General features: G+C 48.2%; 1 gene segment (V, D, J or C); it reads right to left on the bottom strand.

Annotated features, from left to right (window-relative positions):
- Positions 1 to 2,266: 2,266 nt before the first annotated feature.
- Positions 2,267 to 9,091, bottom strand: LOC138999254 (immunoglobulin heavy variable 4-30-4-like). The segment is given in 4 exon segments: positions 2,267 to 2,548; positions 5,388 to 5,407; positions 8,613 to 8,942; positions 9,024 to 9,091. Coding segments are annotated over 4 exon segments (678 nt in total).
- Positions 9,092 to 13,559: the final 4,468 nt, after the last annotated feature.

Genomic DNA, 13,559 nt, shown 5'->3' with positions numbered 1-13,559 from the left:
TGAATTCATTTATTAAATCTAGGTGTGTGGGTTTTTTTGTGTTATTTTTGTGGAGTCTTTATGGTTTTCTATGTACAATATCATATTATCTCTGAATAATAAGAGTTTTACTTCCTTCTTTCCATTTTGGATGCCTTTTATTTCTTCTTCTTGTTTGATTGCTGTGGTAGGACTTCCAGTACTATGTGGAATAAGAGTGGTGAAAGGGGACATTTTCTGTTCTGTTCTGTTTCTTAGGGGAAATGGTTTCTGTTTTTGCTCATTGAGATGATTCTGGCTGCATGTGTGTCATACGTGTCCTTTATTGTGTTGAGATAGGAGTCCGCTTCTCCCACTTTGCTGAGAGTACTTATCAAAAGTGGAGCTGGGTTTTGTCAAATGCTTTTTCTGAGTCTATAGATAGGGTCATGTTATCTCTGTCTTTCTTTTTGTTTATGGGATGTATCACGTTTATTGATTTGTGAATATTGTACGAGCCTTGCATCCTTGGATGAATCCCATTTGGTCATGGTGTATGATCTTTTAAATATATTGCTGGATCCAATTTGCTAATATTTTATTAAGGATTTTAGCATCTATGTTCATCAGGGATATTGGTCTGTAATTATCTTTCTTAGGAGTGTCATCTGGTTTTGGAATTAGGAAAATGCTGGGTTCATGAAAAGAGTTTGGAAGTGTTCCTTCCTCTGCTTTTCCTTTGAATAGTTTTGAGAGTATAGGTGTTAGTTCATCTTTGGATGTTTGGTAAAACTCCCCTGCGAAGGCATCCCCATGACTTGTGTTTGAAGGGGTGTTTTAGATTCTTTCTTCTACTTCCTCAGCTGTTATTGGCCTATTCAGGTTTTCTGATTTCTCCTGTTTCAGTTTTGGGGGTACTGTGTCCAGCTTGTTGGCATAGAGTTGTCCATAGTACTTCATTGCAATCCTTTTTATTTCTGAGGTTTTGTTGTTATGTCTCCACGTTCCTTTCTGACTTTATTTATTTGGGTCCCCTCTCTTTGTTTCCTAATGAGTCTGGCTAATGGTTCATCAATCTTTCTGTCTTTTCATAGAACCAGCTCATGGTTTCACCAAGTCCCATTCCTGAGTGGTGAAAGGTTCTATAATCACCAGAGCCATCAATCAGGAGGGGAAAAAGGGAGACAAACAGAGGTCAGGGTGCAGTGATGACTCGAGGAAGCTTTGCAGACACAGTGGTTTCTCATGGCTCCTGGAAACCCATGAAAGTAGCAAGGAGGGAAGTAAGGTAGGCCTACTCCATCCTGCAGACATGAGTGAGGTGAAGGTTTAGCCACTCGAACACCTATAACATGGAGGCTGGGAAAATGCAGAGATGGAGCAACAACCCCACAAGCAACCTCTACCTGGTTATCCCATCTGAGTCCTCAAAGGACTGATCTACAGAGGATCTAACACTGTCATTTTGAAATGTCAAATTTTAGCCCATGATTTTAAATTAAAAAGATTTGAAGACTGTAAAGCTGTCTCCATCACCAAGAGATTACCCAAGTCAGCTGCTTGTTGAAATGAGGTGATTTCCAATGAACCTTGTTAAATGTCCCTATGAAACTGCACGACACGGGAAGCGCATACTGCTGTCATCTCACATCAGTGCTGGTGTGACACCTTTGGGGAGAGAGCTGAGGTCATTTCCTGAGGCACCAGAAACAGCAAGTCCTGGCACCTGTACAGGGGAGGTGACCAGGAAGCAGCCCTCAAGGGCCCTTTGCACCATTCAGATGGGTCCATCTGGCTTCCACTGTCCGCGCACCTGTTTTATTTACTGTGGGCCTGTCAGAAGGAATTGCCCTATGGGGACAGGTGGGCATGTGGGTCAGACCCCGAGCACAGCACCCAGGGGCCTGGTCTGTGCTGGGGTATCTCTTGGTGGGAAAGTTTCTAACCACAGGCCGATGAGAGCACTGAGGATGGTCTCTGTGAAGAAAGAAAAGCAGGAAATACAGACACGTGGTGAGGAGAGTCCCCATCACTGCCCACATGTCATCTGCCATCAGCAGTGCTACCCCCTCCTCTGGGGTCTGCAGTGAGAAAGCGGGAAATGGGAGCCTCAGAGAAATAGCAGGAGCTGTCCCTGGAGGAGGCTGAGAGCTTTAGAGGAAATCCCTGTGCCCAAAAGGAAGGCCCTTCCCTCCCCACCTCCCTTTGCCCCAGCACCTGGGGCTGTTCTCTGTGCTGTGGGTTCTGAGAGCCCCCTGGTGTCCTGAGGGCCCACTGCAGCCCATCCCTGCTGTCTCCCTCAGGGAGGTTAGTGTCTGGGCTCACACTGACTTCCCCTAATTGTGTCTCTTGCACAGTAATACATGGCCGTGTCCTCGGATCTCAGGCTGTTCAGTGTTAAGTAAACTTGGCTCTTGGACGTGTCCCTGGTGATGCTGAGTCGGGATTTCAGTGTTGGGTTGTAGCTTGTACTTCCATCATACCATACAGCTCCAACCCATGCCAGCCCCTTTCCTGGAGCCTGGTGGATCCAGTTTACACCATCGCCCGTAAGAGAGAATCCAGAGACAGTGCAGGTGAGGGAGAGGGTCTGCGAGGGCTTCACCAGTCCTGGGCCCGACTCCTGCAGCTGCATTTGGGACAGGACACCTGGGGACAAAGGAGCATTAGTCCTGTCAGTCACCTGCAGTCACAGCCCTCCCATGACCCCTGCCTAACCCCTGAGACCCTCACCTGGGGGGGGGCTGTCAGCAGGCACAGGAGAAGACCCAGTAGCCTCATCTTCTACTAGACCACATCTCTGCCTTCCCAGAGACCTCAGCCCTGAGTGAGGAGAGAGCTGTGAGCCTGCACAGCCCAGGAGAGGATGTACCCTGGAGCTTGAACATAAATTTGCATGTGGGTCAGCCTTTTCCTAATAAGTAGAGGGACTGAGGTCAGTGTTCACTTTGATATGAGTAACTACTACCAAAGCACAAGAAAAAGGGAGACCCTTGATTCCTGATGTTGGAAACTTTTTATTGTGTTACTAGAGGCCCAGTGCACTAATTCATGCACCAGTGGGGTCCCTCGGCCTGGTTTGTGGGATTGGATCAAAACTGGCATCTGATCACCCCCTGAGGGGTCCCGGATTGTGAGAGGGTGCAGTCCAGGCCGAGAAACCCCACCAGTCCACGACTGAGGCTGGGGAGAGACATGGGAGGTTGGCCAGCCAGGGAGGAACTGTGGTAGGGCTTCAGTGCATGTCTGGCCCATCTGCCTCAATCCCAATGAGCCTGACCCCACCAGCAAGCTAACCTACTGGTTGGAGCGTCTACCCCTTGGTGGTCATTGCAGGTCATAGTGAGCGGTTGGACAGCTGTAGCATATTATTAACATATTAAGCTTTGATTACTTGATTGAACAGCTGACTGGTCGACCAGACACTTAGCATATTAGGCTTTTATTATATGGAATAATACACTGTGAAAACTCTTCCCTTATGCAAGCCTATTGCATATTGCATTGACCCTGAGCTAATCACTCAGAGGTAATCATGTTTTAACCTGGTGAAAAGATTAGAAATAAAAGCAGTGACTATGCATGTGAACCATTGAGAATCTCTCATATTTTAAATGATATGGCATCCTGTTAAGTGACCTGATTTCTCAGTGTAGTGTTATCAGTGATGTTGAGGTTCAATGAAGGGAATTGGGGAAGTCCTACAATACATTTTCTCACAGGAAAGGGAACTTAAACCTTTTCAGGAATCCCTCACTCTGAGCCTCCCTCTGTCCTGTCCCAGGGATGCTCACTGTGGTCAGAGGGTGCCCCGCTCTCCCCCACAACATAACACACCCTTAATGTGCAATGCAGACGTTCTCCCAGCAGGCACAGGATTCAGAAAGATATTCTATTGCTAAGTTGTTATTAAATTTACTTGATGGACTATTTGGTGGGGCAAATGTATTTATTTTATTAAAGTTCAATTCATCAGTGCTTTGGGTGATTTTACAAAGAATTTCCCAGAAAATGCTGAGCCTCCACTACCCATGTGGATTGGCTACAGCAGCCACAGGGACTGGAGCTGGAGCTGGTACCAGAGGGGAGCGCTGCTGGGAAACTACCCATAAATGTGGATGTGACTGTGGAACTGGGTAAGAAGAAGAAGCTGGACTTGATTTGAGTCACAGGACAGAAATGTGCCTGATGCTCATGGACAGAGAGTTCCTGGACATGTGGGTTTAAAGCCTCCTCCAGTGAAGGCCCAGAAGGAAGTGCAGGGCATGATAGAGACAGCTGGTGTCATCATAGAAATACCTGAATAATGATGAACAGGAGTTGATTGAAGTAGAAACGTTAAAGATCATGCAGGCAGGAATCAAGGGAAATAAAGAACCTGTCACTGTAAACTGGTGGGAAGGGGACCCCTGTTTCAACATGCACATTCTCAGTGTCTCTGTTCTAGAAGATGACACCTTCCCAGGCTCAAGGTATTACCACTTGGATAGCTTTGGGTTGATTTTCCACATGGTCTCACCATGAATCACCAAAGTTTCATAATTCATTGGGACCCCATTTATGAAATCTCTCAACACTCACTGGGAAGAGTGGACATTCCTCACTGGAGGAGCCAAGGGAACGGTGTGTCTGTATGAGGAGCCTTCATTCCATTAGACTAGGGCTTCTGTCTCAGTCCATCATCTTCATTTAATCACCACCATCATCATCTTCATCATTATCAGCACAATTTGCTTACTTATAATCATTCTTCTCATTTTCTATGGATATGGTGGTTGTCCACACACAATAACTTCTTATAAGTAAACAAAGCAGGCACCTGCTCTTCAGATACCATTAGGGATTGAGACCCCCAAAGGCCCAACTGTAAGTTGACACAGGTCTTTGAAAAAGCCGATGACTGATTGGTGGGAAAGGACAGATTCCCACCAAGACATTGGACCAAGATTCCTTTCCAATTCTATCACCACCATCAATGCCATCATCATTGTCAATGTCATCGTCACCATGATTTGCTTACTTCTACTTCTAATCATTCTTCTCATTTTCTTTCATGTGGTTTTAGTAGAGACATAAGGACTTTTTTTCCCCCAATTTTTGCTCATTTTTTATAGTTGTATATAAAATAGGGGCCATAGTCTATTTTCTTTTTTGTTTGACTTCTGACAGCTGATGGTTCATTGCTGCCTCTTCTCCATCTGCCCCCCACACAGGAAATCACATAAGAAATCATAGATTTCTTTCTTTTTTATTAAAAAGTTATTTGTTAAAAATATTTTCCTCCAATTCTGATGACATATCAAAATAAACAAGGAGTGAGGTTACAAAGCAATAATTGATCTGATCTGGTCCTACAGAGGGTGATAAAGACCCCATTAGCTCTTTCGTACATTCTACTTAATAGTGGAATACAAATTCAATTCATTCACTTCACAAAAGGTAAACATAACTGATATACTTCACACCAAAAATCTTTTATCAAGCTTGTCCTCAAATTTGTTAAAAAGTCAGCCAGTATAAAATGATATTGACTTAAAGAGCATCAAAGCAATGCCTTTGGTTTTCCTGTTTTTGCAAAATTAGTCAAACCTGCACGGCTCACGGACACCCCCTGAGGTTCCTGCGTGCTGCCAGCCTCCCCTGTGTGGTGACTGAAGGGGAGAGAGCACGAGAAACTGTTCCAATCCCAGAGCTCAAGAAAGGAAGGTTTCTGACAGGCTTCCAAGGTCTGAGACCTTCACATTGAACAGCGGCTTTCGGAAATGCACACATGCCAGGGACCCTGTAGAGGTGAACACTTTGGGACAAGAGCTGCTCTCTTTCATCTGGTCAAGCAGCCAGTCTTTTCTCAAGTCTCTTGATAAACGACAAACATCCTCCAGAGCATCCTCACAGTGTGGAGAAGGCACAGCTGATCTGACTGCATCTGCCTTCCCTTCTTTTCGGATCTTCACCTTGGAGACCGGCTGGGATTCCTTCAGGGCAGGTAACAAATGCATCCGCACGAGGCCCTCTCAGCTTCGTTGCCGTCGGAGAACACATGGAAGAGGGTGCCCAGGCCTCTCCCCCCACCACCAGCGAGCGGCCCTGGGTGGCCCCTCCAGCAGAAGCAGCGATGGTCTTGAGAGGTTCAAGGGCACCGTCTTCCTTGGCGAGGACGCTGCCTGCGGTTCCCAAATACTAACCACGTTTACTCCCCCCTCCGCTGCCTTCTGGATGCTGCTCTGCACAGCGTCACCAGCGGGTCGGGGTCCAGCACTGAGAACTGTCCTTGGCGGCCATTGTTTGCAGAAGGGCCCTCCAGGCACTGCCTATGGCTTCCAGGAGTCCACGTGCTGGGAAAGTCTGGCTGAGAAAAGAGCGGGTGGACAGGTGCTGCGCCAGGGCCTGGAGGGCCGCCCGCCCAGCGGCTCCGCCTGCAGCGGGGACAGGAGACTGTGGAGACCCCCGCGGGCTCGCACTGCACGGTGTTCATCTTTCTAACAAAGGCTTCCGCGGGGGTCCCTGGAACATGCGCCCCTGCAGCGCTGCTGTTAAAGGCGGTTTCTCATACCCCTTCCCGGGAGGGGCGGTGGGTGAGGGTGGCAGGCATCTCGGGGGAGAGGCAGAGGGGAGACAGCAGCTGCCCCGCCCTCGCCAGGGGCTCTCCATGCGCCTCCCGCTGGTCCCTGGAAAGCTCTTCCTCCCACGCGGGTCCGAGGCATCTGGCTTGAGCACATGCTGACCTGGACCTGCAGCGGGTCTGCTGCGCCCTCAGCAGCGCTGGGCCTCTGGGCTCCTGGGGAGCAGGCGGAAGTCAGTCCCAGATGCACGTTTTCCACCTGACCCTTCTTTCAGGAGGAGCCTCCTCCATCTCATCGCTGAGGTCAGACCCCGCGCATCGCCTTCTGCAGCCTTTCCTTGGCCTCTGAGGCGGTTTCCATGTCCATCTCGGCCTCCTGCGTCTGAGTGACCACTGCGCCCGCGTTCGTCTCCAAAACTTCGGATGAGCCCTTGGGAAGCGCTTATGATTCCTGCTCGGCTCTTGGACGAAACCATGTCCTTTCGGTTCCACACTGCGCGCCCCCAGCCTCTCCCACAGGACAGCTCCAGGGACCCCTAGGAGACAGCATGCGGCCTCCAGCCCGCGCCATGCTGCACCCTGAGAGCTTCCAGTAGCTCTGGGGGACCCCAGGTACCGCCCGCAGACAACATGCTCCTGCAGCAGCCAGGTCCCCTGGGGGAAACATACTCCCAAACACGGTCCCACCATCTCCAAACGCCCTCGGTGCTGAGCACAGACGCTGGGCCATCACTGCGCTCACACACCTTCCCCAGCGGGTGCGGCCTCGCCGCCACGTTCTCACAGGGTTTCTGTTCTGCTCTTTCTCCTCCATGGAGGCCCCGCGTCTGAACCCACCAGCGCTGCCCTCTGGGAGCAGTGTGACCCGGGTCATGGGATCCGCAGTCACCATGTCCTCGCAAACCTCAAAGCCTCCAAAGCCTCAACACCAGGCTGGGGTCCAGCAGCAGCGGCCTGAGGTGGAGGGCGCAGGGGTCCAGGCCACCAGGTCCCCAGGTCCAGGAGCACCAGCTGGGCCAGCCCCCTGCACATGCGCTAGGGACCTGGGTCCTGGGGGCTGGAGCTTTACCTGCAGCTTCTGCCTCCTCTTGCTGAATCCTCTTCTCTGCTTCTGCCAACTGGGCCTGACCATCTCCTGGAGGGAGAACTGAGGTCCCTTGAAGCGCTTGGTCCTGCTCTGGCCCATGGAAACATTAGGGCCAAGAGGGGACAGCAGTGGTGTAGCTGTGGCAATAGCCCAGCTGGTGGCAGGGCCTTGAGGAGGTAGAGGTTCATGGGGCAGCTCACCTGGGCCTGGGACTGCAGGGGCCACAGGGAAAGCAGTGTGCAGGCGTGAGGGAGGAGGCCATAGTTTTCTTTGTAGAAGTTCTTGGGAGACTGAAACCACACAAGTCCTTGGAAGCAGAATTCCTCCCCCTCTCCCACCACCTCGCCAAAATAAAGCCCTGCAGCCATCTCCTTCAAAGTCTCCACCCAAGCAGGTCTGACTTGCTGAGTGATCTTTCCTGTGCTTCTCAGGGGTTTCAATCAGGAGCGTAATAACCATCCCACGTCCCCTTGGTGTGTGTGTGTCATAAACATCTGTACCAGCTGCTGTGCCTCTGCTTCTGCATGGTGTCCACTCCTCTGGGTGCTGTGAGCATGAGGACAAGACCAGGACTGTCACCATGTGGGTCCTTCTTCTGCAGCTTTAGGGTCACACTCATGTGGGGCCCACGGTCCAGCATTCAGGGGAGCTGCACTGTTGAGTCATTAGAGCCTCTTGTTAGATTCAGGTGACATGGGTGAGAAGATTTGATGATAAAACTCATTATGGCACAAGTGTGCATGAAAGAGACTCTCTACCTTTTGTTCACATGAGAAAGTTCTCTCTCTTTACAACAGACTTTCTAGCTCAGAGACTCAGACGTCAGCGAAGAATCAGGATCCAGATGTTCCCTGAGCGAAACTGTGACATGAAGAGGAAACCACACAGGAACCAGCCCAGACCTCCAACTGCACCTGCTGCTGGGTTGGTCCTTGTGTTCAGGGACTCTGAATGCCCCCTGGTGGTCAGAGATGTTCCTGTAGGGAGGTTTGTGTCTGGGCTCACACTGACTTCCCCTCACTGTGTCTCTTGCACAGTAATACACGGCCGTGTCTTCGGTGGTCACGGAGCTCAACTGCAGGGAGAATTGGTTCTTGGACGTGTCTCTGGAGATGGAGGTTCGGCTCTTGAGGGAGGGGCTGTAGTAAGTGCTCCCATCATATGTTATGAACCCAATCCACTCCAGCCCTTTTCCTGGGGGCTGGCGGATCCAGCTCCACCAGTAACCACTGGTTGTGATGGAGAATCCAGAGACAGAGCAGGTGAGGGAGAGGGTCTGCGAGGGCTTCACCAGTCCTGGGCCCGACTCCTGCAGCTGCACCTGGGACAGGACATCTGGGACAGAGAGAACACAGTGAGTCCTGGGCTCAGATGCAGGATCCCCATCTCCTCACGTCTAAGCCCTGAGTCACTCACATCTGGGAGCTGACAGCAGGAAGAGGAAGAGCCACATGGGAGTCATGTCTTACAGGTGAGGTCCTCGTCTCCCAGAAAGTATTCTCCAGGGTGAGGAGGCCCTGCATTTAAGTGGACGCCAACTGTGTGTGTGTGTCTGGTGTCCGTGTGGGCATTTGCATATGGGAGGTGTCTGCACATACAAAGGGCAAGAGGTGAGGTAGGTCCTGGTCTCTGGGGCTTCTCCTGGAAGGAGGTGCTGACTGTGCTCTCAGAGAACCAGACCCATCTTGGGGTCCTGGTCACCGTGTCCAGGGACCTCTCCTTCCACACCAGGGGCTATGCTGCAGGAGGTGGTCAGGAAGTAGGATGTGGGCACAATCAGTGACTTTTTAGGGATCAAATCAATGTGCCTCTGCTGGGATAGATATAGATATAGATATAGTTATAGATATAGATATAGATATAGATATAGATATAGATATAGATGATATAGATGTAGATATAGATATAGACTAGACATAGATATAGATAATATATAGATATAGAGATAGAGATAGAGATAGAGATATGGTTATTGATATAGTTATAGATATAGATATAGAGATAGACATAGATCCAGATATTTTTAAAAATATATAATTTTCTTGATATTTAGAGAGAGAGGACAGGAGAGGGATAGAAAGAAACATACACAAGAGAATCATTGATTGTCTGGCTCCTGCATGGGCCCCAATGGGGATGGAGACCGTAACCCCATCATGTGCCCTCACCAGGTATTAAACCTGTGACTTCTTGGTTCCTATGTCGACGCTCAACCACTGAGCAACCCGAGCCAGGCTGGATCTTCTTTCTCTGTCCTCATCTGAGGATGTGTTCATTGATTTTTAGAGGGAAGGAAAGGAGAGAGAGAAGGACAGAGGGAAACATTGACCAATTTCCTCTCATATAGAGAGCAAGATGGCGGTGATATAGGCAGACGCGTCCCAGGTCTTGTCCCGGAGCAAACGGAGTAAGCAGCTGAAACTAATAACACCCACCCCGAATTGGCAAATTTACTCAGCTGGTGAGACGGCTTGCAGCCTGGAAGGGCAGACCTCCCCTGGAAAGGTTAAAAACCAGGGATCTGGGCAGGAAAGTTTGCCAGACCTGAGCCCAGAGGGTCGGAGGGAGACCGCATGGCAGACAGCCGCGTCTCTTGGGACAGACACAGACCCTGACCAGGGTAAGGAGTTCCGCGGGTTTGCTGGCGCCAGGAGATTTGAGATTTGGATTTTGTGATTGCGGAGAACTGAGACTAAAGGGGGCATCCTGAGGAACTGATCAGACCATGCAGTGCCCATAAGAGAGGAGCGTTTCCCAGCCCATGCAGTGCTGGTAAGAGGAGCGTTTCCCAGACCGGTAAGAGGAGCGTTTCCGCGGCCGGCCGGCGTTTGTCTGTTTCTTTGTTTTCACTGAACCCTGCTCATAGGACAGTTCGGATACAGACACTCACCTGTGCTGAAGAGAGGGTGAAGGTGCAGACGAGGGGAATCTGGGGAGAGGCTGAGGAAAGAGGGGGAGCCGGAGGAGGTGGCAGCGAATTGAGTGCTGAGACCCCCCTGGGCCCAGGACTGGGGCAGCCATTCCTCCAGAGGGTGGAATTCCTCCCCCCAGCCCCCCAGGCAAGGAGCACAGCCACACCCAGATTCCACCCTGTATGAGATAAAGGACTAAAACAAGCTGATTAGTCCCTGGGAGTTACCAGGGTCTGGCCTATAGAGGGATTTTCAGTCCCACCAACAACACAGAGCAGGGTAAGGATTAAAAAAGGATAGAGAAGCTGTATAGCCTCAGAGGCCAACCCAAAAACACTGCCACCCAGAGGTTGAGCCACAAACTGACTCTTAGGGGAATACAAATTAAGGCAGACTGGATCACAAATACGGCCTGCTTTAAAATCAGGACTGTGATTTACAACACGGAGGAACAGTGTAATGCAGGCAAATTCAACACTCTCCTAAATACCTGGCAGGACTAAGGCGAACCAGGCTGAAGAGTAGAAGAACCGAAAGACCATCACTACTGCAAATTTTTTCTTTTTCTTTTTCTTTTTAATTTTTTCACCTTTTTACTAAGACACCAATTTTTTTTTTCTCTCTTTTTCTTCTTTTTCCATCACCTGATTTTACCCTTTCAATTACCACATTTTTATTTTTAACCAGTATTATTACTCCTACCATTTTACCATTTTTTAAAGTGCCATTTTATTTTCTCTTTATTTTCTTTTGGGATTAGTGTTCTCCATTCTATTTTCATCGTTCCTTTAGCATTAATTTTCCCTATCCCAATTCCACCTCTTTGCTAAAACCCTCTTCCTTACTTTTCCCCTTTTGGTGTCCTGTTTCTCTTACCCTATTCCTGCTCCAGACTTTCCCAATTCCCTCTTTTTACCCCCTGTCTAATTCCACCCTACTTATATATCCTATTTCCAATCTACTGCTCTAAATCCTTATACACCTATTCTTTATCCTTCTTCACTTTCCAACCATTTTTTTTCTCTCTTATCTTTCTATTGTTTTCTTGATTGTTGAATATATTGGGCTTTTTTTTTTTTTTTTTTTTTAATTTGTTTGTTTGTTTTGTTTTGTGTTTTTTCTTCTTTTTTAGGACTGGTTGTGAGGTTGTTTTTCTTTTTCTTTTTCTTTTTCTTTTTTTTTCTGCTGGTTTTTCCCTTCCCTCCCCCACCCCACCCCAGTTATTTTTGTGCTTCTGTTTTCCCTTACCCCTCTGGATATTATTGGTGGTTTGTAGTTTGCATTCATCTCCAGGGATCTGTTGCTGGAATTTGTTGAGATTAGTGGCAGTTCTATTGGAGTTTGCTCCTCATACGGGGAGTCTCTTCCCCACTTCTACTTCATTCTCTTTTTTCGCTCTCTTTTTTTCCCCCCTCTTTTTTCCCAATTCTATTTTTGCACTCCTTTTTTGTTTGTTTTTTTCTTATTTTTCTTTTCTGTTCTCTCTTTTATCTTCTTCTCTTCTTTCTCCCTTATCCCCTAATTCTCTTAATTCGGGTGGTCACCTTTATTTGGAGTTATTAATATTGTGAATATACTTGTGTTCAGTGCCTGGTACGTTGTGCCTTGCTCTGTTGTATTTTGTGCCTTTAAATCAACGCAGCAGATCCAAGCAACAGCAGCCCCCTGATCACCGCAGCCTCCTGATCACCACAGCCTCCTGATCACCACACCCTCTGTCTGTGGAACAGCAACTGTACGTGAAGCCTCCCCCCACCAGCCAGAAGAGCCAACACAGCTGTGAACAACACCCACCAGAGGAGCTGCTGCCAACTGGAAAGCAGCTGCTACCGCAACCGTCTGAGCAGCAACCACAACCCAAGGAGCCCCTGCCACCCAGGGAGCAGCCACTGAACACCTCAACATCTACATATGTCAGCGAGATCAAACATGGGTAGGCAAAGAAACCCCCAAAGGAAAGAAAAGGAGGACTCGCCAGAAAAGCAGCTAAGTGAGACAGAGATATGCAACATGACGGAAAAAGAATTCAGAATAAGGTTCCTAGAGTACATGCACCACATGTTCAAGAAGCAAGAAGAAACAGATGAAAAACTCAACTACTTATGCAAGAAGCTAGAAGAAACAGATGAAAAAATCAACAACTTAAGTAAGTCCCAAGAAGAAATGAAGAGTGACATAGCTTCAATAAAAAACTCCATTGAAAGTATCAACAGTAGACTGGGAGAAGCGGAGGACCGAATTAGTGAATTAGAAGACAAGGAAGCAAAACACACTCAAACTGTACGGCAAATGGAGAAAAAAATTAAAAGACAGGAGGAGAGCCTAAGGGAGCTTTGGGACAACATGAAACGAAACAACATACGAATAATAGGGGTGCCAGAACAACAGAAAGATGAACATGGATTAGAAAACCTATTCGAAGAAATAATATCAGAAAACTTCCCTGAGGTGGGGAAGAAAAAAGTCACACAAGCCCAGAGAGTCCCAAACAAGGTGAACCCGAAAAGACCCACACCAAGACACATCATAATTACCATGGCAAATGTTCAGGATAAAGAGAGAATCTTACAGGCTGCAAGAGAGAGACGGAAAGTAACATACAAGGGATCTCCCATTAGATTATCAAATGATTTCTCAACAGAAACACATCAGGCCAGAAAAGAATGGACGGAAATCTACAAAGTGATGCAAAGCAAAGGACTGAATCCAAGAATACTCTATCCAGCAAGGCTATCATTCAAAATTGAAGGGGAAATAAGAAGCTTCACAGACAAAAAAGGGCTAAGGGAGTTTATCACCACCAAGCCAGCCATGCAAGAAATGCTAAAGGGACTGGTGTAAAAAGAAGAAATATCAAGCTCAGAAAGAAAACAGCCACACACACACACACAAAAAGAAATGGCTACAAACAAATACCTTTCAATAATAACTTTAAATGTAAATGGACTAAATGCTCCAACCAAAAGACATCGAGTGGCTGAATGGATAAAAAAACATGACCCATACATCTGCTGTCTACAAGAGACCCACCTCATTAGAA

This window comes from Myotis yumanensis, unplaced genomic scaffold (genome assembly GCF_028538775.1).
Source record: "Myotis yumanensis isolate MYYU_CA2020_CCGP unplaced genomic scaffold, mMyoYum1.0.hap1 SCAF_1, whole genome shotgun sequence".
Classification (NCBI taxonomy): domain Eukaryota; kingdom Metazoa; phylum Chordata; class Mammalia; order Chiroptera; family Vespertilionidae; genus Myotis; species Myotis yumanensis.
Note: the sequence above shows the minus strand (reverse complement) of the source record. Positions and strands in the feature narration are given on the sequence as shown.